Source organism: Dermacentor variabilis, chromosome 10, assembly GCF_050947875.1.
Source record: "Dermacentor variabilis isolate Ectoservices chromosome 10, ASM5094787v1, whole genome shotgun sequence".
Lineage (NCBI taxonomy): Eukaryota > Metazoa > Arthropoda > Arachnida > Ixodida > Ixodidae > Dermacentor > Dermacentor variabilis.
The window spans coordinates 26,288,261-26,313,939 of record NC_134577.1 but is presented as its reverse complement, the minus strand read 5'-3'; the positions used below and the strand labels follow the sequence as shown (position 1 = coordinate 26,313,939).

The window sequence follows — 25,679 nt, the reverse complement described above, 5'->3', positions numbered from 1 at the left end:
AACTGATCAAATATTCTTTCATGGTGGCGACAATGAAGGTCGAATTTTCCCGTTTTGAATTTTACACTTAAATTGCAGTGTCAGGGTCAAAGTGACGTTGTAGATTTCAAAGCATTTTCACATTTTATGCCATTCTTGTGCAAAAAGGCTATAAATTGAGCCTTCAGTTTCTTTAGTATGCAATGTGCTGCTTGTTTATCCACAGACGATTAACACGTCCTGAGCAGTAGCTGTCAAAATCCACAATGTCATGGAAAGCTCGTGCAAAAACTTCGAAGCGTGTTGCCACCCGTCTTTCGTTTTTGCATCTTTTCTCATTTACCAAGATTCCTCATGGCAGTACTGCCAGTTTTGGTTATCCCAGAAGCATAATTTACCAATCCACACTAAGTGATTATATTTCTGATCAGCGTGGTCTTAACTGCATCAGTTTTACTTGTAGGCATGAGAGCAAACAAATAAGAGCGCCACCTGGCGAGCAGGTCCATGAGGTAACCTCGGGTGGACGGATCAGGCCGCAGAGGGGGCGACAGGACGTGAGCGGCTGCATGCTTCCAACATCGATTGAAGTAGTGGCTGCCGTCAGTGCCCAGGCCCACTGTAATGGGCTCGCCGAACACTACGCAGCCTTGAGCGCGCTTCCGCAGAATCACCTCGGCGGCACTTTTGCTCATGACGTGCACCACGTACAGCGGGCAGTTCACCTGGTTGGCCAGCACAATAGCCCGGTGTGTTGCCTCAGCCTCCACCTGTGTTTACAAGGGAACAGCGATCGATTATTTATTGATTAGTCGCTGCGAGACGCTCGTAGTAGCATTTTGCTGTGTAGTTCCAGGGTGACGAATAGGAAACCACATCTCCACTACTTGCAAAGAGGGTGTTTGCCTGGCAAGACTTAACACAGCTTTACAGCAGCCTGCCTTAACTATGGAGTGAATAACTGTGGGGAAGGATAAGCGAGCATCTTTTATCCTCTTGGTCTAGTTTCACTAGCATCATGGTCATCGCCTTCAGTACAGGTTGACTGCTTGAATCATTGCTTGACTGCTATGAAATACGCTTGAAACCTGCTAGCATTGGCCTTTACCTGTCTCACAAAGAGCATTGATTGATTCAGTCATTATTGACTGATTGTTTGGATCATTAACTGGTTTGAAATACTCTCAAAACCTGCTGCCATTACTGAGAGTTTCTCTTTTTTGAGGGGAGGGGGCTAGGAGGGTTGAGGTCAACAAAAACATTGATATGGCAGCTTCGAAGGACAGCTGGTCAGGGTTACAGGCAGCTTAGTCGGGAGGATGGTTCCAGTAAGAAGCTGTCCTTGTAAGGAGAGAATGCAAATGTGTTCGTGTGGCAGCTTGGGATCTGTATTTCAAGATCAGAGTAAGAGTAGGTCCAATTTAAGTTCAGTGTTGATAAAATGGAGTTTCTGAAAGTGTCATAAAGATTGATTGATTGATTGATTGATTGATTGATTGATTGATTGATTGATTGATTGATTGATTGATTGGTTGATTTGTTGATTTGTTGACTGGGTTTTTAAGCCCCAATACTATACTCATGCTGTGGGGCAGTGGAAGGCTTCAGAGGCTGGAAAACTGATTAAAGAAACAAACATTACCAAACACTCCCTGCCGCAATAATATATTTGAGGAAGTGAACACCAATAAAAAGAAATATGATATAAATAATTTTATGTTGAGCTGGTGATCATCAAGTCAAAAGGAATGCAAAGAAAGGTGCTGTGGAAATTGTGGGCTCATTGTTTGACTTCTTAATTCTAGGAGTGACTAGGCAGTGGCTGGCTTTTCATGCCTTATTGTTCGCATGTTTTCTTTTTTTCAGCAAGTAGAACAGTTCTGGGGTGTTAGATGCCAAAATCGCGATATAATGATGAGGCATGTCATAGCAGGGGTCTCTAGATTAATTTTGACCACCTTGGCTTCTTTATCGTGCAACCGATGCACGGTACACAAGCAGTTTTGCATTCCACCCTCATTGGAATGCAGCTGCTGCAGCTTGGATCGGACCTCGAGCTCAGCAGTGCAACGCCATAGCCACTGTGCTGCTACCAAGCTTTTTCTTTCTACTTTCTTTTTTTTCAAGAACCAAAATACTTACCTCTTCTTCTCGGCTGTAGAGATGGCCTTCTGGACCAGTAACCTCCATGCAAAGCAGCTTGCTTTGGTTCTGGAATAAAAAAAAAGAAAGGGGGGGGGGTAAAATAGGAAGGCCATCACTGTCCTACATCGCTCCTTTTTAGAAGCATGACAAGCTGTGATAAAGTCGGGGGACATGCCGTGTGACCATCCTTCAATTGCTGGAATTATGAGCTACAAAAGCTACATGGACTGCTATAGTGAACACACATATAAAATGATGCACTGCTCTTCAGCAGTGACCTTAGTGTCAGTGCACAGAACACTGTACTCATAAACAACTTTCTGTGGCAAGGAAAGGAAAGCTACATAGGGCAAAGTGTGCCTAAATTAAGAGCATTTCCGAAAGAAGTCCCACACTTTCATCTGCGTGAGTTCAAGCAGGAGAAGAGAAAACGCAAACTGAGTGTTAATTTTGACTTAATTTTCTGCTTTTCTCTTCGAAATGTAATACCGTTGGCAAATGTGAAACCGTCCTGCCTGGAAGCTACGCTGGCTTCGTATCTGTCCCCCAAAAGAACTAAAGCACCGTCAAACTCTGCTGCACTACTTGGCATAGTAACTGGAGTGCAGCCCTAATAGATTTCTCTGCATTGCCTTAAAAAGTTGTCTGCGAGTATAGCTGCGACTGCACAGAAAGGGCAAGTGTAAAGCAATATGTGGACAACATCGGAGAGGTTATGAGATCACACGTGATGCGGTCATATTTACCTCATAAAAGGTGAATTCACAACGCGACTGAATGCTTAATTCCCCTACAGAGTGAGTGGTGCATAAGCTTTAAGAACTTTTTGCCTAGTCAACATACCTCATAAGACGATACAGAAATACTGGCTTTTTTCATGTGCCTAATAACATCTTTAATGAAAGTAAATACTAAATTGCAAAATCAATTTACTGTTGGCTCTTGCACATTTAAACATTTAGAGACCACATGTTTTTTAATTATCATAAATGCAAATTAGGCAAAATTAATTTTAATGTGGTACAAAACAGAATTACTATTGGTTATTTGATGTACAGGTATACACCGCTTCATTCTAACAGATATACAATCACAACATCAATGCAAATACATGCACAACCAAGTCACTCTTGCTGCAACCAGTCAATGGCACAATTTGCTAGTGGTGCTCATGCGAGATCCACATTAATGTGGCCTTGGAAAACAAACACCTCAAAACAGTGAGTGAGCTAAAACGTATGTATTTGTTTGCATTAGATCAAAATTTTGAATCGTCACAAGCACTGTGTATTTCAGAACATTGTGTCGGTGGCTTAAAAGGCAACTTCACATTTTTCTAATTGGAACAAAAAGTCGATGCCACTCTATACATGTCTATGCGTTAAACTACATATGTGGAGTACAAATGTGAATGAATCGCCTCTTCAGCAGCACATTAAAGGGACTGACAACTGGCCAGAATGTGTTGCGATACGTTGATGGAAATGAAATGACCATGATTTATAGTGATAGATTGCAACACACTGTTTGCAATTTAAGTAGGAATTGTAAGTTTAAATTAGAAAAGAAAGTCTCAAAAACCAGTAAGTGGTGAGACGTGGCGGTAAAATCTTGGTACTTTGAATGTATTCTACGAGATTACTGTACATATGTCGACTGTTATTTAGTACAGCATAATTGTTGCTTAAAGTTGCAGTTGGTACATTATTAGACATTTGCGCATTATTCTATGTTTTGTAAATCAAAAAACGCACGCTGAACTCAGTTTCACGTGTAAAGGCGTCGTTTCACTTTCAATCCGATTGGTTTCGATTTTACTGGTTAAATACCTAAGCTGTTGGTCAGGAAACCACAAAAACATGTAGCTATTATCGCAGAAATCATTTAAAAATTTGGAAATTCGGAATAATCGCTATTGTGCTCACCTATCACTGTTTTCAGCATGCTTCCAGTGAATGACTACATCCTTACTGCAGATAGAAAAATTCTGATAAAGAATGTTCCACAGCGTTTTCCACGTTGGCACTTCATGATTAGACACTATGACTGGTAAACTTTCCATTGCACAAAAGAAAATGGCTACCATTAAATTTGGTTGTCAGTCCCTTTAATGCTTGAGTCGGCATAGGCACACTGGTCTCGTCCACATTATGGAAAGAGCTGATGGGAAAGGGCTCCCTCATTACATAACGTCGGGTATCATGTCTTGCATACATCACACAGACCTCGTAAATAATGTCGCCGTTCTCGGCATGGATGCGAGCCAGCGCTCCCAGTTTGCTACACGCCTTAAGTGCCTGGATGAGCTTGTGATCCTCCATCATGAGCGTACCTTTGTAGGCCATGAACATCTTGAAGGCATTCACGCCTGTGTAGGTCACGAAAAGAGAAAGCAGTGTAAACAAAGCTAAAGGTAAGACAAATCACGTTTGTCATCTCTATGCATCATTGAGCTAAAGGGCACTTCGAAGCAATGGCAGCTGAGATAAATACATGTTGCGAAACGGAAGCAGACTGAATCTTTTTATTTGGCCAGGCAAGAGAGAGAGCATGCTAAGAAGATAATGGAGTAACAATTGTTACAGACACATGGAATTGATGAAGTGTGTGCACACCATTCACAATATGTATAAACACTGGACTATGAGAAAGGGGCGTGATACAGGTTTCAAACACATACGGGTGAGAAATTTGTATGGGCTTCTTTTGGGGCTTCATATATTTTCAAGTGGATAACACTTTTCCCTTTCTCCATGTTGCAGATTTCTGAAATAATTGAATTAAATTAAATTCTGGGGTGCTACATCTAATAATCACAATCTGATTATGAGGCACGCCCTAGCAAGGGTCTACGGATTAATTTTGGTCATCTAGGGTTCTTTAACATGCACCCCATGCACTGTAAACGAGCATTTTTGCGTTTTGCCCGCACAAATATGTGGCCGCCAAGGCCGGGATTTGAACCCGTGCCCTTGGGCTTAGAAACGCAATGCCAAAGGCACTATGCCACCATGGCAGGTGTCCTGGTTAATTCAAATAGGAGAATGACTGCCCCCATAATGCAATGGTCCAGGTTTTGACCTTCAGTTCAGAATGATTCCTTTTTTCAACGGTGAAGCTGTCTTTCTATGAAATCCGTATGGTTTCCCTATATAGCTTTGTGCTACGCTCTGGAGGGTAACAGTATTTCCCGTTTCATGAAATACAACGCACATGATTAAAGGTGGCTGCATATTGGTGCAGGCAAAATGCAAAAACAACCATGTACAGTGTATGGGGTGCACGTTAAAGCACCCTAGGTGGTCAAAATTAATCCGTACTCTCCCACTAGAGTGCACCTCATAATTAGACTCATATCGCATCCGGTGTTCCACAGGGCAGCGTGCTAGACCCTTTACTTTTTCTAAATTACATTAATGACCTGCCTTCTAACATTTCTACTATCAGCCATCAGCAACTATCAGTCACTGCAGCCATCAGCAACTATTTGCTGATGGCTGCATTGTATACCGCACTATTGAAAGTGATGATGACCACCTCATCCTCCGAAAGGACCTTAGCCTTGTTTGTGCCTGGTGTGGTAAACTGCCTTATGGTGTTGAAATTGGCTAAGTGCAAAACAGTTTCCTTTATTCGTAAACAACCACTTTCTAACTTTACGTATTCTATAAACTGAAGAATGAAAGCAGCTACTTTCAGGAATTGCCGTTGGAGTGCTCTGAAATGACCAGTCGAATATGCCATTAAACTCCGAGTCTTTATCAGTGACTGTATCAGTCTGAACTGATTTACTGTTTTTCTTTAGGGTAGAGTTCCAAAAACCTTATTTTTAGGGGTGTGCGAATATTCAAACATATAGGATATTATCGAATATCATATTTTAATATTCATACTCGATTTGAAAACTAGGTGTTGCACACTTATGAATGTTCGATTAGATACAAATATTCGAAACAAATAAAGTATATTGCTGGCTGTGCGGGAGAAAGCATGGTTCTCAGTGTTTATTTCTGCCTAATCAAAGAAAATGTGATTTTCTGAGGATTTTTGTGGTAATTTCATGCTGCTGGCGGAACTTCGCGTGTAAAACATGCTTAGCCACTGGACTTCGAAGCTTTGTAGTAAAGCCAGCCCTCTCAGTAGCAAGGGACACGGGTTTGCGAACAGCAAGGATGCACTCGAGAGCACAGGTCTCACCTCCAATTCTGAGCTTATTGCTTGACAGCAAATGCGATGAGTGACGACTGGTACAGAGCCAAATGCCTCCAAGTTTATGGGAAATTTATGCGGTACGGTAAGGCACAGGTGGGCGAGAATATACTAGCAGAAATTACTAAATTTTTCAAAGCTAACATGAGCCAAATACACAATATTTTAATATAGCTGCTTACTAGATGAATTTTTTTACCAATAGCAATGTAACTTCAATGGTCCAACATGTTTAAGTAATTCAACTTGCTAACAAATGCATGTGCATATCATTATTTGACATTCAATTTGATATTCAATGTGAAGTATACGTAGTCAATTCGTATTCGAAAATTTTGATATTTGGACACTTCTACTTATTTTTGTTAATTTTTCGGTAACAGGGTGATTGATACAATAGAAAGTGAAGGTCAAAATTTCTTTTACCAAACTTTGGGCCAATGCCCCAGCACCAGAAAGTCAGTGTGACGTAATGGATTTCGAAGTATTTTGTCCTATTTCGGCTGTTTTAAGAGGTTATGAATCTTGCAAAGTTCGATCTCTGGCACTTTGAGAACACAATATAGGCCACACCAGCTGGAAAAAATTTAACTAGGCTCAAGCATACACTGTCGAAATTTGTGACATCACGACAAGTTGGTACGGACACTTAAAGGCAGTCTTTCATTTTTGTGCATTTTCTGGCTTAGCGAGCCTCTTCTCACAGCAGAAGTGGCTTTTTTGGTATTGTAGCTGGGTAATTTGCTAATACAACTAAAATTATTTTTCTCTTCAGTGCCCCTTGTATTCAAATGAAACTGTTATGTATCAATAGAAAAAATGATAAAGCAAGCAAGGATAGAAACACAAAAGTCCTCTACCTTTCTCCTTGGTCAGTGTTTCCATCTCCCTGAGGACATTCTCGTTATAGTCATCGAGGATAACCGAAAGGCCATAGTCGCAGCAGATGCGCTCGTCAGCCCTGCTTCGGTAATCTTCGTAGGCTTCAAGCAGGCTCATACTGGGAGACTTCTTGGTGACAAAGTCGACTGCATACAAGTGAGGAAGAAAAATTAAAGTATTAAATGCTGGCAGTTTTGCATGCCAAACCCATGATTTGGTTATGAGGCATGCAGTAGTGGGGGACTCCAGATTACTTTTCTCCACCTTGGTTTCTTTAACATGCACCTAAATCTAAGTACACGAACGAGCGTATTTGCGTTTCATCTGCATCAAAATGTGGCCACCGTGGCTGGGATCAAAACACTCTCTCAATGTCAGCAGTGCAACACCACAGCCACTAAGCTACCATGGCGGGTGTGAGAAAGGGAAAATAGGTACCTCTGTGCAAGGATGCATCAAAGAAATTATTATTTGTGAGGTCGTAGAGACACGAATGAGAATTACTGAGCTGTTAGCGCTGCATGAAAATTTAGACTCAAGATTTGTAAGCTTGTAACAAAGTGGCCACCTACAGAGCTACCATAATACTATATATAGCGTGATAATACACTAGCTGTGCCAAATAATTTCTAGGCAGTTTTTTTACAAATTTCGGGGGTATGTTAGCAGTGTTTAACAAATACGAGGGCACATGGGAATAGGCTGAGCAAATGCTGCATATCAGTTTAAAAGTATGTCAGTGAATGTTGCACTATGTGCGAGGCATACCGATCATGGTGGTTCCTCCGGCAAGTGCTGCCTTGCTGCCTGTGTAGAAGTCATCGGCAGTGCGTGCTCCCATGAAGAAGAATTCGAAGTGGACATGGCAGTCAATGCCACCTGGTGGAGAAAAATAGCGTGCCTTCTGCTGAACTATACGTTAGCTGAAATATTTCACCCATAGAGTAAATTAACTTTAATTTGATGCAGCAAGCACCAAGTCTTGAGCAAAATGTGCAGATCGTCTAAAATGCAGCACCACTGCTAGAAGCAGACACACAGTACCGGAAGACATTACGGAACACTGACAGCAGTTCACAAAATGACTACTTGTGATATTTTCAGAAGTATCCCTTGCTTTTCTAAATTTATTAGTGCTCAAAATCATTTACATAAAAATTCTTTTAATGTCTGCAACTTTTTTTTTTAAGTGTCTCACTGACAACTATATGCGCATACTGTTTTCTTCTAACTTGTTTTGATTTGCAAGTCATTATTCAGAAATCATTTTAAACTGCCTGCTTCTTGGCCTGGCCTCCTTAATGGGGAAACGTCATTGATTGGGAACAAGTATAATATCTCTTCGCTATGACATGCCAGCATGCAGGGCCTCCACATCAATGCATGCAACTCGTGAGCCTTGGTCCACCTGCTAAAGTGAACAATTATTGTGTTGTGCACAGCAAACTTCGGTACATGCTGTATGTAAGCAGAATATTAGATTAGCTCTGATAAAATTTAGACAGACTATCGAGATAAAATGTACAGAGAGACACTTTCAAAAGCCAATGTAATAACACAAAAAATTCAAAGAAGACACACAGAGAAAAGGTCCTGCTATATGTGTCTCTTTTAAGTCATTTCGCACTGTTATCACGAGTATTCAAGGTGAACCACCCAGCCCAGTCATTGTGCCTTTAGAAGTGTTTGTAAGGCTGTTTGAGGCACTCAAGCCTAAATTCTTTCACTTCATAACCCATTACCTGCTTACCTGGCATGACGTACATCCCATTGGCTTCTATAGTACGAGTCCCAGCGGGCACGGACAGGTCCTTGCCCACCTGCCTGAAATACGAAAGAGTCCTAAGTTTTTGTTTTATACACACATGAATGATTTATGCAAATAAGTTCTACAGGATATTGCAAGGTGGACAAAGCTTCACGTGCAGTAAAGTTGCCATGACCTGTTTGTACAAGATGTAACACAGTGGTATACTTAGGTTATCAAAACGCAAAAACTCCATTGTCGACGAAAAGTTTGAAATGTGTATCTTCCTTCTGTGAAGTTTGTGTTCTGGAAACACTGACAACAACTTATCTAAGTGCGAAAGCTTTCTCCACCTTGCGTATCTTGGCAGAAACATTTCAAAATAATGAGTGATGCAATGCATTATACCGCCTGGCAGAAGTGCATAGTGTCAGTCACTGCCAACTCACTTAATGACGCCATCTTCAATGAAGACGTCAGCATCAGCCATCATGTCATCGTTGACAACCTTGCCGCCCTTGATCAGCAACCTTGTCTGTGCACTCTGCATAAAGAACAGCAAATTTGTTTTCACTTAGACAATAACAAGTTTATTTTATTTCCAGATAAGACAGCTGGTTGGCAAGAAAAAAGCAACCTAAGCGACTGCTGAACAGACAAAGACAAGCCTTGGGAACCTGATGGATAAACATGCTCTTCAGATGCTGCGTGCACAATTGTGCATGTGAAGGTGATTGATCGAAATTAATAGCACTGATGAAAATAATTATATTCAAAACATGTTGCATACATGTTCCGATTGGGCCTGTGCTGCAGTTTTGAATAATATATAAGTGTTTTAGTAAAACGAGTTTGAAAGTAGTAGGCGAGGTGTTTGCTCTTGGTGTCTGTAAATCGCTCTGTATGTGTTCACTTTCATTATTTTTTGCCATGTTTCACATCAGGCCTATTTTTCAAATGGCTAATAGATGTTTCTAATGCTATGAATGAAATATTTGATGCCCTCACATCTTACATTCATGTTGAGAGTTCTTGCATGGAGTCTGAATTCTGTAAATTTGAAAAAAAAAGCTAAACGAACTCAATGAATAATTCAGAATTAATCTTTTTTGCAAGATGTACGCTAGTAATTATTCCGGAGATGCAAGAAACGCGGTGAAACTTCAACTCTTAATGGACAGAATTAATTGGCGCACGAAAGGGATAATTTATAAAATGGCGACATGGACTCCGAACTCCAATCAGAAAACAAATATTAGGAAGAAATTGTGCAAAAACCACCGACGATGATCGTCCGTGTAAAGCAAATCGAACGAATGAACGTTTTCCTTGCCGAGTCCGACCAACCACGAAAACGGGGAAACAGGCAAATAAATCTGTTAGCTTTAAAATATGACCATTGCTGGAGTCTTGGAAAACACTCTGGGACGAACCCTTTTTTTTTTCCTCGTCTCAATAATTTTTTCTTCCGAGCTGCATTCGGCAGTGAAGGAGACTTGCGGCCGTGACGGAAAGCGAGCTGCGCGCCGCGCAAGGAAGCGTTGGGAGAAGCAGACTTTAAGCGACAAAAAAAGGAAACGAAGAACCGGTTATTACTTTTTTTTTCTCAACCCCCCGCCTTCCGACTTTTAGTTTCAAAATCGGCAGGTTTGCAAGAGGGGAGATTCAGCAAAGTAAAGGCGCACAGCCAAGGCATACGGAACGAAATGTTGCCACAGCTAGTGAATATCTGAAGCGTTAATTCCAATTTCGTCAGCCTTCTGAAATGGCCATTTTATTTCCCACAAATACGGCTTTCTCGAAGCTGATATGAGTTTGCCAAGCGTCACACCGAGCTATTACTTTTTAAAACATTTATTGAACAGCATTGCGTCGCTCGGACTCAACTGCTTCAGAGTAAATAACAACGCCTATATCGTGCACAGCGTCACTTATATACTTGAGGTGTTTAGTCAGCAATTATGATGAAACTGTCGATAAACATGTCACAGTTGCATAATTTAATCGTTTCAATATATGGCAACCTCCGCAAAGGTGCACATTTCTAAATATAAAGGTAAGTTTAATTTGAGTTACAAGCTTGTAGGTGAAGATCTTAAATTCCCCTCAAGTGATCGGAACAGGATTTGGAGGAGCGCGATGGGTTGGGGGGGGGCAGCGCCAAAAAGAAAGAAAGGAACAACCGGTGTTGTCTGGCGCCGCGTCTAGTTCTTGCAAAATGTATGCGAGAACGTCATCATATCGTTACGATCAGCAGCAGGGATTGTCCATAGTGGGACGAAGGCCTTTTCCCAGAGGTCTCCAGTCACCGCTGTGAAATGTCACGCAAGTTGCCGTGCCGACGTTTCATTGTGGAATTAACGTCATCTTGCGGCACTTGAAACGTACTTCACGGCCCTCCTCTTCCCTGTTGGTCCTGATCTGATGTTGAAACATTTAAACTGTGTCCATTGTGATCTGCAATTAAAGTGCGAATTTTGGGCCGGTTGGTACATGTATTGCATAAGAAAACGAGCAACAGCGCAATACACAGGACATAAGAACGTGACATCGTTCGTCTCCTTCTTATGCCCAGAGTGTTGTGCTGTTACTGGATTTGTATGTCCGTTATGATGCGCAGAGTGTCCTTCCAAGTTTACTGAACGATATATGCACCGAAACACGCGATCTCATTGCACTGTCGGAACAATTAGTGTCATAGCCGAAACGATGTTCTAACAAACGGTTATTCTCTTCCTTGAAAGTTGTTGCGCATTAAAAAACGCGCCTCGCTGTACATAACGTCACCAGCTCGATTCGGGCCAACGGCCCTTATCTGGAAAGGCCACCGCTTCGCGGCCAAGGACAGTGTGACACGGTAAAAAAAGACGGCGTTAATCCATCTAATCAAACCTGTCTGCTTATCTAAAGTCGTTTCTGGCTGCCTCTTCCAAATGATATGTACAGTTAGCCAGTGTGCCAACACCTGCTTTTCTTGCCGTCTGCGAAGCGGCGCAAGCGGCGGCGTCGGGCTCCGATTCTCATTGTTGCCCTTGGCGGGGGCAATAACACCCTTGTTTCTCGTCCTGTCTACCGGACCCTGTGTGGGCAACCTTTATGTGCGTTAGCCACTTATCGAGACTATTAGGTTACCGAGATGATAAGCATGGTCGTGCCACATAAAAGACCTGTTGCATAAACAGCGCGAGCATGCACTAACACGCGCAGTGTAGAGCAAATCTTGACTTTCGTCCGTCCGCAGCTCGAGTTCGCATCCCCGATATGGTCTCATCATGAATATTTAATCTGCATGTTAGAAGCCATCTAAAACCGACCTAGTCGATTCATTTACTGCAATTACAATAGGCAGTCAAGCATAACCCAAATCAAAGTTCAAAGTTGACCTTTCGCTTCATGGACTAAGTACTATCATCGTGACGTGGCATTGCTGTGCTTGCTCCATAAATACGTTCATCAAGTGAAGTCGTCTTTGCTGCTGGAACGTGCAAGTTCCATATCACGACTGAAAAATAAGGCTTGTGGGGTCTCACACGTGCTCTCGGGACAAGGGAACGACAACACAGTAGTGCAAGCAATCAGAAGGGCATTTATTGCGCCTTTCATACATTAATGCTTCCTAGCCGACTCTGAACACGCAGACCATGCCGATGGGCGCGCGACAAATCCGAGGACGCCAGACTAACCGCGACCGGATAGTGAGCAAATGTGTTCGCCCGCCATGCTGGACACCAACGCCTAGTAATCGTTCGCGTGACGTGCGCGCGAACGGTGACGCGTTCGAACGATCATGTTCGTCCATTCCGGTGTCCGGCTCCTAAGCCTTTCCCGGGGCAGTACCTCAAAGTGGGTCGGCGCATGCGCAAAACATACGCACCACTCGCCGATCCCAAGCCCAAGAGCAACATCCAAACACCCTTTTGCGCCCAAGTAACCCCGCCGTTGGTTGGTACTAGCAGCTAAAGCACTTAGGGACTTTACTAGCAGCGCAACACTCGCGCCATCTCTCGTAATATGCCGCAACCACGCCAACCGCCGCCGGCGTGTGGCTGCGGGGAGAAGCTGAATTACAGGAGATGCGGGGAAAACAAAAACACCGGGAGACGCCTGAGAATCGCGCATCCCCACAGTTTCAGTCGCATCTATGCGGAGAGAGACGGACGCATTCGGCTTTGCCACGAGCACTGTCATGCAAACGGACAGTGATAAATTTAGGCAACTCCTGAAACTGCCGTTTTTATCCCAAAAATGTGTCATTCTGTATGCCATGTTCTGTATATCTATACGCATGCTTTAAACTACTCTTTCTTTTTTATGTGCACGAGCAATATGCATAGTAATTTTTTTAGATGTTTTGTACGCTACTCCGAACGGTAGTTTCTGTTCATCTAAATATTGTTAGTATTTCTTTTCTCCTTTTAATGCTTTAAACTTCACTTTCTTTTTTACACGATGCTCGATTACGTGCACGAGCAGTGCGCGAGATAAAATTTACACGTTGTTCGCTACCGCTTCTTCACTTGTAAGCCTGTTTTGCAGCGATCATTTCTACTCATCTTTGCGGCATTCACGCGTACAAGTGTCTTGCAGCGATGCCTCCTTTCCTCCCCCCTCGCTCATTGCTGTACTCATAAGGTCTGTAAGGTATCTTGAAATAAATTAAAATCTATAGCTGTCAGAATAAACGTCAGAATATATGGAGATAACGGAAACCAACATTAGGTGGTACTGAATCCAGTCGTTAAGCAGATTGATTGATTGATTGATTGATTGGGTCGAACTTCCCAAGAATCGCAGCTGGTTACGAAAGACGCCGTGGTGGAGGGCGTTAATTTTGGTCACCTAGTGCCCGTTAACGTGCACGCAACGCGCAGTTTACATATAGCCTGTTTGCTTTCCGGCCTCATATGAGTTTCATGCTCCGGCTGCAATTCATAAATTGCAAGATTGTCGCAAAATAATTCGAAAGTTCATTTGCGGATATATTTGTTGATTAGTTGAATATGCATTTCCATCTCTCGTGCGAGTAATGACTGCCGCTTAGAGTAATTCAGCTCCAGAACTACAATTACTCTATCTGCCACAGGCCATTTTTAAGAAATTCTCTATGGTGTGGGGGAAAACAAAGAAAAAACTAACCGTTATATGTGCTATCTTGCGTTGAGCTATTTGGCAAGACACGGTCAGCAAAGTTAGTAGGCAGGGTTCACGAAGAAAGATTCGGTCGCCCTAACTGCCTGGTGGAGTAGCGCTAAAACACAAATATTCACGCCCTGTAGAGTTTTGTCGAGAATTCCTTTGTTCCTGCACAAAACGTGACAGCAGTGCGGCCCTTCGTGACGTCACACGCTTTGCAACTTGTCAGACGCATAAGCAAAATTTCTTCTTCGACTTTGTTTTCTTTTTTTTTTTTTTCAGGCGTTGCCTCAACTCCACTCTTTACAGCGAAGCTGTTTAGTGGTGTCCAAACCCACGCCTCAGCGACGGCTGACCTCCGAGTAACACAAAACGGATCTCGAAGGCTATGGTAATGCGGGCAGCGTACGCCGGATGCGATTGCGGAGCCGGAACAGAGGAGGCATATAGGTAGCCGCCCTAATATAGGCGCGTGGTAGCAGAGCCAGCGCTGCATGTAAAGCGTTCGCAAAGTTTCTCGGGTAGACTCCGCGCGGTGGTAACGGTGGTAAAGCCAAACCTGGACCTCCGAAGGGCATGCCGAACGCCCTCCTGCTACAGCTTCGCCGTCCGTGACCTGCGAGTCGCTCGGGCTAGCATGTGCGTCTGCGAAAGTTTTTTTCTTTCCTCCAGCGGACTCGATAAGCTTATCGGCCTAAGCGCTCCGCCCGCCGCGCGACCGTCCGATCGGGAAAAGACGGGCGTCGACATCCGATCGCGCGTGCGCGCCATAGGCGATCGACCGAGCCCGCAATTCACCGTGCGCCGTTTCTACACCGTTGCGTTCTAGTGCAGGCGCTGCGTGGCGATCGCGGTGACGGGAGGGCGGAAGCCCGAGAACGAAGTCGGCGACGTTTTAAAAGAAGCGCAGCGTGACCCGGGAGTAGCAAGCGCTGTCGCCCCCGTGACGACCCGGGGTCATGACCTCTCGTCTTCGCCGGAGCACAGCCGAGCTAGTACTCAAACACACACGGGCGAAGGCGGAAGAGGATATGTGAAGCGAAGAAAGCGATGAGCAACGGGCCGCATCGGGCGACGGAACTCTCGCATATTGGGCGTGGTCGCGTCACATATCGAGCGCTGCCTTCGCGCGAGTTCCGTGTCGAGAACGCCTCGCTAGAAGCCGCGCTGCATTACGAGAGAGAGAGAGAGAGAGAGAGAAAAAAAGAAAGAAAGAAAAGACACTCAACTATTTCCTTCGGTCACGGTGCATGCATTTGCATACGCGGCTTGTTTCTGCTAGTTCTATCGCATATTAAGAGGGAGATGCTACTCGGAAAAAAAAAAATATATTTGTACTTGTGATTTGAAAATACTGCCATTCATAGAGTTTGTCATGTAGATTTCAAGTATGTCAGTACTTCTTGCGTAACTGCTGTATTATTTTTTAGTTATGTCCTACACAACTACGAAATGTAGTAATCTTTGGAGGCACTTTCTTGCGTATAAAGTTTTCACAAGAAGCATCGTGCTGGAGTTTATTTAGCTCGTTCTAGACCGCATTGTGCCGATATCTATCCTAAGAGCGTGTACAATTACTGGAACTATGCGAAAAAAAGGACACTTTAACAAATTCAAGAGCGAGAGGAATATTCCCGATCCGGCGCTGAAATATTTTGCTCTAGTGCATATTTACACCAACTTCATGTTTACACTGGCGTCTCCGTCACACCAATGTCATCTGCCATTGGCTTGTGGATTCCATCTGCGAGTGTTACCATCTCTGCCACTCCCGGTCGCCGCACTTTAGCTACAGCCGCCGAGCCAGCTAGCACTGCTATCTATCTATCTATCTATCTATCTATCTATCTATCTATCTATCTATCTATCTATCTATCTATCTATCTATCTATCTATCTATCTATCTATCTATCTATCTATCTATCTATCTATCTATCTATCCATCCATCCATCTATCCATCCATCTATCCATCCATCTATCCATCCATCTATCCATCCATCTATCCATCCATCTATCCATCCATCTATCCATCTATCTATCCATCTATCCATCCATCTATCCATCCATCCATCCATCCATCTATCCATCCATCTATCCATCTATCCATCCATCCATCCATCCATCCATCCATCTATCCATCCATCTATCCATCTATCCATCTATCCATCTATCCATCCATCCATCTATCTATCTATCTATCTATCTATCTATCTATCTATCTATCTATCTATCTATCTATCTATCTATCTATCTATCTATCTATCTAATAGCCGTACGCTTAAAAATAGCCGCCCTCTCCCTGCAATGCCGTGTCCGCTGGATTTTACGAAGTTCAATGTTCACGGGTCGGCAGGCACGCATTTGGACATATGAGCAGTAATGTTGAAAAACAGCGGTGATTGGTGGCAGTGAACCTGAAAACACCTCCCCGTGGAAACAGTTCCCGTGGAACAAAGAGCGGAACGCAAAAAGGAAATGTCACGAAGTGGAGCTTATCAGGCTTCAAGCAGTCAACGGCGCAACGTCTACGGTGCGTAGCGGCGTCATTCTGCTTCGGTTCAAAGATATAAACCAACCAACAAACAAAATAGCCGACGAAAGCAAAAAACGAGAAGACAGGGAAGTTAAAGGAGCACGGCTATGATTTTCGATATGCCACCTTTACGCTTAATTCCGTTGTACGCTCACTAATATATATATATATATACACGCTCCATTTAGTGACGCGTGGGAACTTACAGTCCGCCGGAACCCCATCATTCGGCACGGTACGTCAAAACAACAACGCGCGCGAATTTGACCGGCGACGCTGATCCACGGGGGAGAGAAACGAAGTAGACAGAGAAAACGACAACAACGTAGAACACGCACAACACATCACCAGCGCGATCCTGAACCGTGACGTGCGGCGAACTCCAAGCGTAAATGACGCAACTGCAAACTTCCAAGGGGAGAGAGGTTGACAACACCGCACGAGTAGAAAACGCAACGCGGCGGTGCGTGGGCGGGGACCTTCACACGTCGGTTCTATCTGCCAGCACCGACCACTCTCGCAACTCGCCTCACGTTTCCTCTCCTCAGCCATTTACCACACCGTGCCCCCCTCCCCCCCAAACCCCGCATCGGTTGGAACAGTTGAACGGCGGCGAGAACACTTCCTTATTGACGAGAGCGAAGCGTCCGTCAGCTGTAGATAGAGCCCCCCGACGGGCGTTTATATGCGTGTGTGTCGGCATCTCCGATCTGCGGGGATTTGTGCCGGAAATCGAAAAGCGGGCTTGTAAGGACTGTAGAAGAAAGCTAGCCTATTTGCCTTTACAACGGAGCAATAAAACCATGTAAACGCCGTTAATGACGGGAGAGAAACAGAGTATACAGAAAACAGCAACGCCGGTGTTTCCTCACGATGAAGTTGATAAACCAAAGGGTCACTTAGGCTTTGACGTAGTAGTTCTGCGGAAACCCGCAAGGTGGAGAGAAGTAATGAATAAAGGGAAAATGAGACATCCACCCGTTCGTAGCAATTGCTACAAAGGAAACCCATACGGGTTCCTCGAAAGAAAAGCCTCATAGTTGAAGAAAAATTCGCCCTGGTCCGGGACTCGAACCCGGGACCACCGCCTTTCCGGGGCAGCCGCTCTACCATCTGAGCTAACCAGGCGGCTAGCACATGGCAGGGCGAAGTCGAATTTGTCGACAACACGAAGCAAAGGCAAGAGTTTGACGTAGTAGTTCTGCGGAAACCCGCAAGGTGGAGAGAAGTAATGAATAAAGGGAAAATGAGACTTAGGCTGGGTGTTTGGTAACCGTGGCGCGTTGTGATCTTCGTATTATCACGCGTCGGTGCGGACGAATGTAATTGAACACGGGAGCTGCGACCGAACTGCATACGAATGCTCTCGCAGCATCAAGGCTACTAGGGGGCATTCGGATTGAACTGCTATATGGTTGCTGGCCTGAACAGATGCTCAATCAAATTTCTTGCCTGCCCTTGAGGCTGATACATGACAATATGGTGCAGTTCACCCACAGCTATAGCTCCTGTGTTCCAATTACTTTCGTCATCACCTACATTGTTTTGCCTTTTGGAGGGTGACCATTTTTCACCGGATCGACACTGCGATCAGTATATCTCCGAAACAGGTTCTGCGGGGGGTGAGGGGGGGGAGGAAAATTTTCTGCGTGCTTTATTTGCACGGTACAAGGGTGAAACAGAAAGTCACTGCCCCTATTTTTTATTAGCCGAGATAAGGTACATACAGGTTATTATAAATATACCTACTATTCTGCGTACCTCACGCTATTTTTCCACATAGCCTTCACACCTGCTCAGACGTTTGTCCTATCGCAGCACTAAATTTGAGATACCCCTGTCGTCAGTGAGCAACGCACGCGGCCTCCCCGAACTCTCGTTGTCATGCAAGACTTCACGGCCTTTTGCGAATTCGGAACACCACCACTTCACACTTCTCAGAGCGAGACATCTTTCTCCATACATGGGCTGCATTTCCCTGTGGATTTTGAAGGGCGGTCGTCCTTCGCTCCATAGAAAAAGAATCACACTCCGTTGCTTGTACTTCGTGGACGTGTGAAGCACAACCGCTAACTTCAACAACTCACAGCAGCGCCTTGCCGCGGAGCTACCGGCAGATAAGGCCGGGCCGGTCCAAGAAAGGTCTACCGCTGGGAATGGATATGTTGACTTCGCATTTACAGTCGTAATTTGGTTAAGAAGAAAAAAAAATGGGGCTAAGACTGATTCGCCCTCGTACATAACACGAACGTGGTGGGCAACACATCGCTGCACAAATAAAGTCAAAGAACATTCAGACGCCTACAATTCTGTCTAGAGCGGTGAGCTACGATGGAAAAAAAAAAAGAAAGAGAAAGCGTGCGCATTGCTGCCCGGTTTAAGACAATGCCTGTGAACAGAGGAAGGCATAAGGGCACGCGAATTCCAGTTGCTGTGTTGTGCTCAGCAGCGCAGCACGCGAGCTCTCTGGCAGATGTGTGCGGCCGCCTGTATGTTCTTTGTCCGCGTGTCTGTATGTGCGTGCGCTACCGCAATTTGAAGTTTGCCTACAAAACAAAAAGAAAGAAAAAGAAATCTGCGCAGAAGTACGCAAATCCGAGCAACTCGCTCATCGAAGACAGCGAAGCTATTTAGGGACGCGTGTGTGTGCGAGTGTGCAAGTGTGTGAGGGAACATTCAATGAGCACTGTCATCCCTCTGTCCTTGAGCCATGCCAGCAATGTGACGGTATATCCGCTTGACTGACTGTATGCCGCCATGTATGAGACGCGGGAGTGTTACTGCTATACCACCCAACAGGCTGTATAAATATTTCTCAAACTTGGCAATAGCCCGGAAGTAGTTTATTGGGTGCGCGGAAATGTCCAAACTACGCTAAATATCGTGACCGATAAGCAGTAAGTTTTAGCGGAAGTGATGAAAAAATTAGCATATGAGGGTAAGAAAAAAGCTATACCCACAGTAAGTTAGCAACGGGGCACGTGTCTGATTAGAAGCAGCCGCTCTACATCCTCAGGTGTGTGGCCGAACGATCAACACCGGATAATCCTTGTAAAAAATATCTACGGGCGAAGACTACGGCCTCTGAGATTGGTAAGCGGGGCAGGTACACGATCCCGGAGGCCACTGGTGAGACCCATGCGAAACTTTCTTAAGCATGATGCACTGCTTGCTCGCAATGCCACACAGCTGCTGGGTGCAAAGTCCTTTATACACTTCATTCTACCCGCTGTGCATCTGTGCATCGCGTTTCAATACCCGGGAATATTCTATGCAGCGCACCGAAAGCAAGAACGGCGTCCATGGCTAAGAAGCAAGCTGCTATCAAATGTGAGTACAGCAATATGCTTAACACTGCTCGACTTCCATGAGGTTCCAGGCAGGTCGTATATATAAGGTACTGAGATGACAGACACTGCACCGTACTTCGTTGACCAGCTCTCTTGCAAATCGTATACGTATTTCGGTGCACTAATCAGGCGATCCGGTCACGCTTATTAGTGGAGCCTCTGAAGAAGCTTTATTACTCGCTGGAGAAGTGTGGTCAATGGGAAAACCTGGCAAGCGTTCATTTTGCAGTTTGGTTTGCTTTGGTGCTTATGGGTATGGATCAGCACACTACGGGTACTGGCCATGAATCGTGACAGATCGAGCCGTGCGCTAAACGAAGAGGTATGCGTGCTCAATAGCGAGCTAAGAATTTTTGGCTTGCGTGTCCTCTTCTTTCGTGTCTGTTTGTTGATTTATATCTTGCGTTGTGTTTTCGTCCTGATATTTATAACAAGTATACGTCACATTTATTTCAGCACGCTAGTAGCAATCGTTCCTAACTGAAAGCACTTCAGAGGCCATTTACATGTTGCACTTGTCGTGGAAGCCTCAGGAGATGCACGCGTCATCACTTTACAACATGCTTAACGTCACCTTGGGCTAGCCTAAGCCATGTTTCGAGAACTGAAAACGAGTTTTATTAAACAAACAGATTTGTGTTGCGTTCCGTCATTCGCGAACGTTGGTTCGCGCGCGTGTCACAAACGTTTCGCAGAGCATAGCAAGGACAGCACACACACACACACACACACACACACACACACACACACACACACACACACACACACACACACACACACACACACACACACACACACACACACACACACACACACACACACACACACACACACACACACACACACACACACACACACTTGTGTGTGGAGAGAGAGAAGAGGAAAAGGGGGCCTCAAGTAAAATTTTTAGGGTCCAGCGCTCAGAGGCAGTTGCACAGGAACGTTCCCGCGGCCGCTCACGATCGTCCGTGACGTCACGGACTCCCGGGTGGCTCGTCACGCATGCGCAGTTGCGGCGAACCCAATGTCAAGGCACCCGGGTAGACACGCTTGCATCATTTCGACCTAACGACGCCGTCACGTTCAGCGCTTGGTGGCGCAGCGCTATCCAGTCCACTGCGCGGAAGCGTGGTTGCTTTGAAAGGCTGCTCGCCGTCTGTTTTCGTGTCACAATGACGCTACGTATGGTCGTTCCCAGGCAGCGACGTTAATTACGTGCACTGCGCACATATATTGCGCTATGGGTCGGAACTTAACGTGTCAAGGAAGGGACCCCGGCCGTCTAAGAAAAGGCCTGAGATCAGAAGAGTTTGTGAAGTAGGATAAAAAAGCCACCGGCGATCTCTCTCTCCCTCCCCCTCCCCCCTCTTTGTATATGTGCGATCGCCGATGGTTATTTTATAGCACTTCACAAAATTCACAAATAAACGGAAATAGATCTCGCACGGGCTCCATCTTGGAGTCCATGACTTGCTTTAGCAAGTTCAGGTTGCACAGATTACTGCTTATGTATAGTCACCGTTCGAGCCGTATACAGTAACACTAGTCACCGTGATAGTTAACCCGAACGTGACCCGCCGTGGTTGCTCAGTGGCTATGGTGTTAGGCTGCTGAGCACGAGGTCGCGGGATCGAATCCCGCCCACGGCGGCCGCATTTCGATGGGGGCGAAATGCGAAAACACCCGTGTACTTAGATTTAGGTGCACGTTAAAGAACCAGGTGGCCAAAATTTCAGGAGTCCCCCACTACGGCGTGCCTCATAATCAGAAAGTGGTTTTGGCACGTAAAACCCCATATAAAAAAGAAAAAAACCGAACGTGCCTTAATTGCCTTTTTGCTCCTTGAGCAGACGGTGCTAGTGATTTCTCGTTGGGGGTGCATAATCTTAATGCGTCCTCCTTCCAAAGCATTCAATGTTTTATTACAGCCCGCGTATGCTAAATTTGGCCGCCATAGATGTGGCTTCATTGTTCGGATCAAGTCTGATGGCGACTCTACGTACTCTTACTCATCGATGGCGAATGACGGCACTTGGCCTTTTCCCCATTTTCTTATTTTTTGCGTACTTAGACATATGACATACAAGAGGCTTCAAACAAGTTATCACAAACAAATTTAAACAGGAAGTGCATAACTTGCCATCGCGAGCATGATTTTGCGTGATTATACATTCGGCACACGAAATGCTTCAGAAAAGAGGCTTCACGAACGTGTGCTGACACTAGCTTGCCATCGCAAGCAAAAATTTCTCTCAAACCCTGTTTCCTTTTCTTTTGCCTGCAAATATGTGTGATGATACTTTCGTCCTCGTAAACTCAACATCATTGGCTACCAGGGCCGTTAGCTCACGTACGACTAATGTATTTGCAATATATTTCACGGTTAAAGAAACGCCTAATTAGTATTCAGGCCAACATAACTTTAACGTCTCTTTAAAGGGATGCCAAAAAGAAACAGTGATAAAGTACTTTTTTTAAAACTACATTCTCGTTGATTTGACGGAAATTCGGTCATTACGACAAAAAAAGATGAAGGCCAATTTCATTTTTTTAAGAAAAATCGCGCTAAGCTCCAGCGCCAGTACGTAAGTGCGACGTCATGGATGTAATATTTTCTCGTATCTGGGGCCGTTATGTCGAACTAACGTTCTGGGAACTTGCTAATTAAGTTCGGTTTCGGGTACCTCTAGAATACAACGCAGTCCTTCTTCGCCGATGAACAATTAAACCAGACGTAAGGGGGCGTCGGCAAAATCCATGACGTCACGGCGACGACGTTATGACGTCGCGGATTGGATGCCTTGATGCGCGCGCGGGTGCACGCATCAAGTGACTGGTAGCGGGGAAAGTTCAGGGCGACGTTGCCACCAGTCTCGTTTTTGCGTCTTTTCTGGCATACCGAGCGTCCTCTCATGGTAAGATTGTTATTTTTATATTCTAGAAGCATATTTTAGAATATAGCTCAACTTATTTTTTTTCCCTGTTTATTGTCCCTTTAACTTCATAGGGAAAAAAGTGCATTATGTGACTTATTGGGCTGATATCTATTGGTTGAAGAATTCTCCAGGCCCTTTTATCAAAACTGCACTATGATAAGTAATGTAATACTAATTAAGCGCTCGTTCCTGGTAGCCTTGCGCGGGCGCAGGAGGTGTCTTTTCATAGGCTTCGCGCTGGAGCGGTCCTTGCGCCATTCGTTACCTGGGCTTGAGTATCGAGAAAAGTCGACCGAGGAACATTTCCCAAGTGTTCGGCTCTTCTGACAACGTAGGATGCTTGACGCCTGCTTCGGCAGTGCCCGGAACGCGGGAGATCAGACTTTGTATGCTTAGAAACGCTGGACTGAAGCCATACGTACCTGAAGACTACATCAGTTGGGTGACGGACAATAAGATTTAAGAAACTTCGCTGTCAGTTCCTGCACTGTGCAGCGTTACAAGCTTTTGTTCGACTTTCTTTAATTATCCAAATGCCTCGCGGCACATCGTTCCCGAAAAAAAAAAAAAAAGAAGTGTTCTCTTTAACACTGAACCACACTGTATACGTACATGACCTACGCGAGTGGCGCAGAGCTTGATACACGATAGGAATAATTACGCAGTCTGCGAATCTGATCGTGAATATATAGACAGCGCGCTGCCGATCATCGAAGTTGCAAGTAAAGATGGAGTACATACAGTAACAAGTAGAGTTCGCAAGTATACAGCGCTAACGGGGAGTTAGAGCTCACACTGCACGCAACTTCAACCCCCGAGTGCGCCGGCTCGCCGACAATGGCTCACGAATAGCGATCCCGGAAGCCCCGCAAGTGAGTGGGAGGGAGGGAGGCTTCGGACGGGTAAACAAACTCGCGTGACCCCCCTTGTCTTCGCGCCGTACACTGTTTCGGTTTTCTCTTCTCCCGGCGTCCAGGGCTTCTCTCTCGTTCGTGTAGTACGCCTCGTTCATCTGACTTCTTGCGGCGCGTATGCAACGAGTGTCCACGGTAAAAACTCTCGCTCGTACGAGTTCCACGTCTTGCGGATACGTTCGCGCAAAAGGGACGCTCAAAGCGGAACACGAAAATCAGTTTAGTAGAAATCGGTTTTAGCACGCACTAGTTTAAAGCTTGCCCCGAAGTTGCAAAGCACACTAAAGTCCGACAACCAATACATTGTATTTAGATAACAATGTCCTTTCTTTCCAGGTCTTGCCTGTTTTGCCTGCCTCTGCAGCTTCTCTGAATGAACTTGCTCCAGTCAGGTACCCCTCTTGCATACTTTAACCATCAGATGAGCTCCAACGGAAGGATTGACGAGCAAATATTTTCGTCACAATTCTTTTTAAATTTCGTACAGTTCCCTACAAAATTCGTAAAACGAGCCCAATTCGAAAACCTTGTGAAAAATTCGTGAGAGTTGGCAGGTATGCTATTACTGTCACGCTATATGCGTCTTGTGTTTGTACGTGCGCCAAAGAAAAGTTCGTATAATTCGTACGATTAAATCGAACCTTCGTACGATTAAACCAGTTCGTAGTTGGCGCTCTGTGCGCGTGTGTCCTTCCCTTCATACGTCTCTTCTTGCCCCCAAAAAAGACAGTGTTTAGCAAACCCCGCCAACAGGCCCACGAAGAAGTCCCATTCGCATTTGTCGTGGCACCGGTGCTCCGTAAACTTTTGTGACCAACTGTACGTGCACGAACACACACACACACGATATAACACACATACACACGCACGCACGCCCCCACAATGGGGCTTCCGGGCAACGCGATGGCGGGGCTGTCGTAATGACTCCCCCCCCCCCCCTCCTCTTCTTCAAGGGCGATGGCGGCTGAGTGATGTGCAGTCAGTCGCGACGGCAAGCTGCAGTTCCGCCACGACTGTAAGCGCGCCTTCCAGCGATTCGGCGGGAAACGCGCAGAGCGGCGCGCGGCATCGTGGCACGTGTACAGGAGAGGGCGCTATCATCAGTCCCGCTTAATTGCATGCAGCAGCAGCAGCAGTCCCTGCCAACGCGCCGTGCGAGATCTCTTCCACACGGTCGTTACTGCGTGTACCGTGTTGAGGCACGTTTGCGAAAAGTGCTTCGGTGCCTGAACGCTTTTTTTATATCGTTTGATGTAACCATTTCATTATTGAACGAGTTATTGCTTGTGGAGAAGAAGCTGGCGACGCAGTGGTTGCTAGCACTTTTCGTTTTGTCGAACTGCACCAGTCAGGCACGTATGCCTGGCTTCAAATACAGTTACACTATCTTTGGCATTCCCATATATATATATGCACCATCTTGGGAATTATCTGCCTTCATGCCACCGATTCCCCAGCCGTCTGTTACTTTCCTTCATACGTGTCCCGTTAAGTGCTGTGGCCGGCCGTATGTGCATTGCCCGAAGAGCTTAAAATAAATCGAATCAAGCCATAACATGGGTCGTAAGATCTACCCACAATCTAGGTTCCGGTTCTCAAGATCTACTACAAGCTTGTCAATGTCTGGGTTCGATTCTTATGATCTACCCATAATCCGGGTTGGATTCTCAATATCTACAATATGGGTTGGGTTCTCATGATCTACCAGCAACCTGACTTAGGTTCTCAAGATCTACCCACAATCTGGGTTGAGTTCTCAAAAGATGTGCACACAATGTATGTTGAGTTCTCAAAAGATCTACCCACAATCTGGGTTGAGTTCTCAAAAGATCTACACACAATCTGGGTTG

The 25,679-nt window shown here is 45.2% G+C and overlaps 1 protein-coding gene and 1 non-coding gene across 2 annotated transcripts in view; both read right to left on the bottom strand.

Moving 5' to 3' along the window:
* LOC142560197 (dihydropyrimidinase-like) overlaps positions 1-25,679 on the bottom strand; it is a 60,947-nt gene that overhangs the window by 22,920 nt on the left and 12,348 nt on the right. Inside the window, exons 2-8 of the mRNA XM_075672120.1 lie at positions 9,412-9,506; positions 8,966-9,039; positions 7,984-8,094; positions 7,194-7,361; positions 4,350-4,492; positions 2,122-2,190; positions 472-749 (exon numbers count right to left, since the gene is read on the bottom strand). Coding sequence (XP_075528235.1) covers positions 472-749; positions 2,122-2,190; positions 4,350-4,492; positions 7,194-7,361; positions 7,984-8,094; positions 8,966-9,039; positions 9,412-9,506 — 938 coding nt within the window. The remainder of the gene's footprint in view (positions 1-471; positions 750-2,121; positions 2,191-4,349; positions 4,493-7,193; positions 7,362-7,983; positions 8,095-8,965; positions 9,040-9,411; positions 9,507-25,679) is intronic.
* Positions 17,683-17,757, bottom strand: TRNAS-GGA (transfer RNA serine (anticodon GGA)). Its single transcript has one exon. It is a non-coding gene; the product is annotated as a tRNA-Ser (tRNA).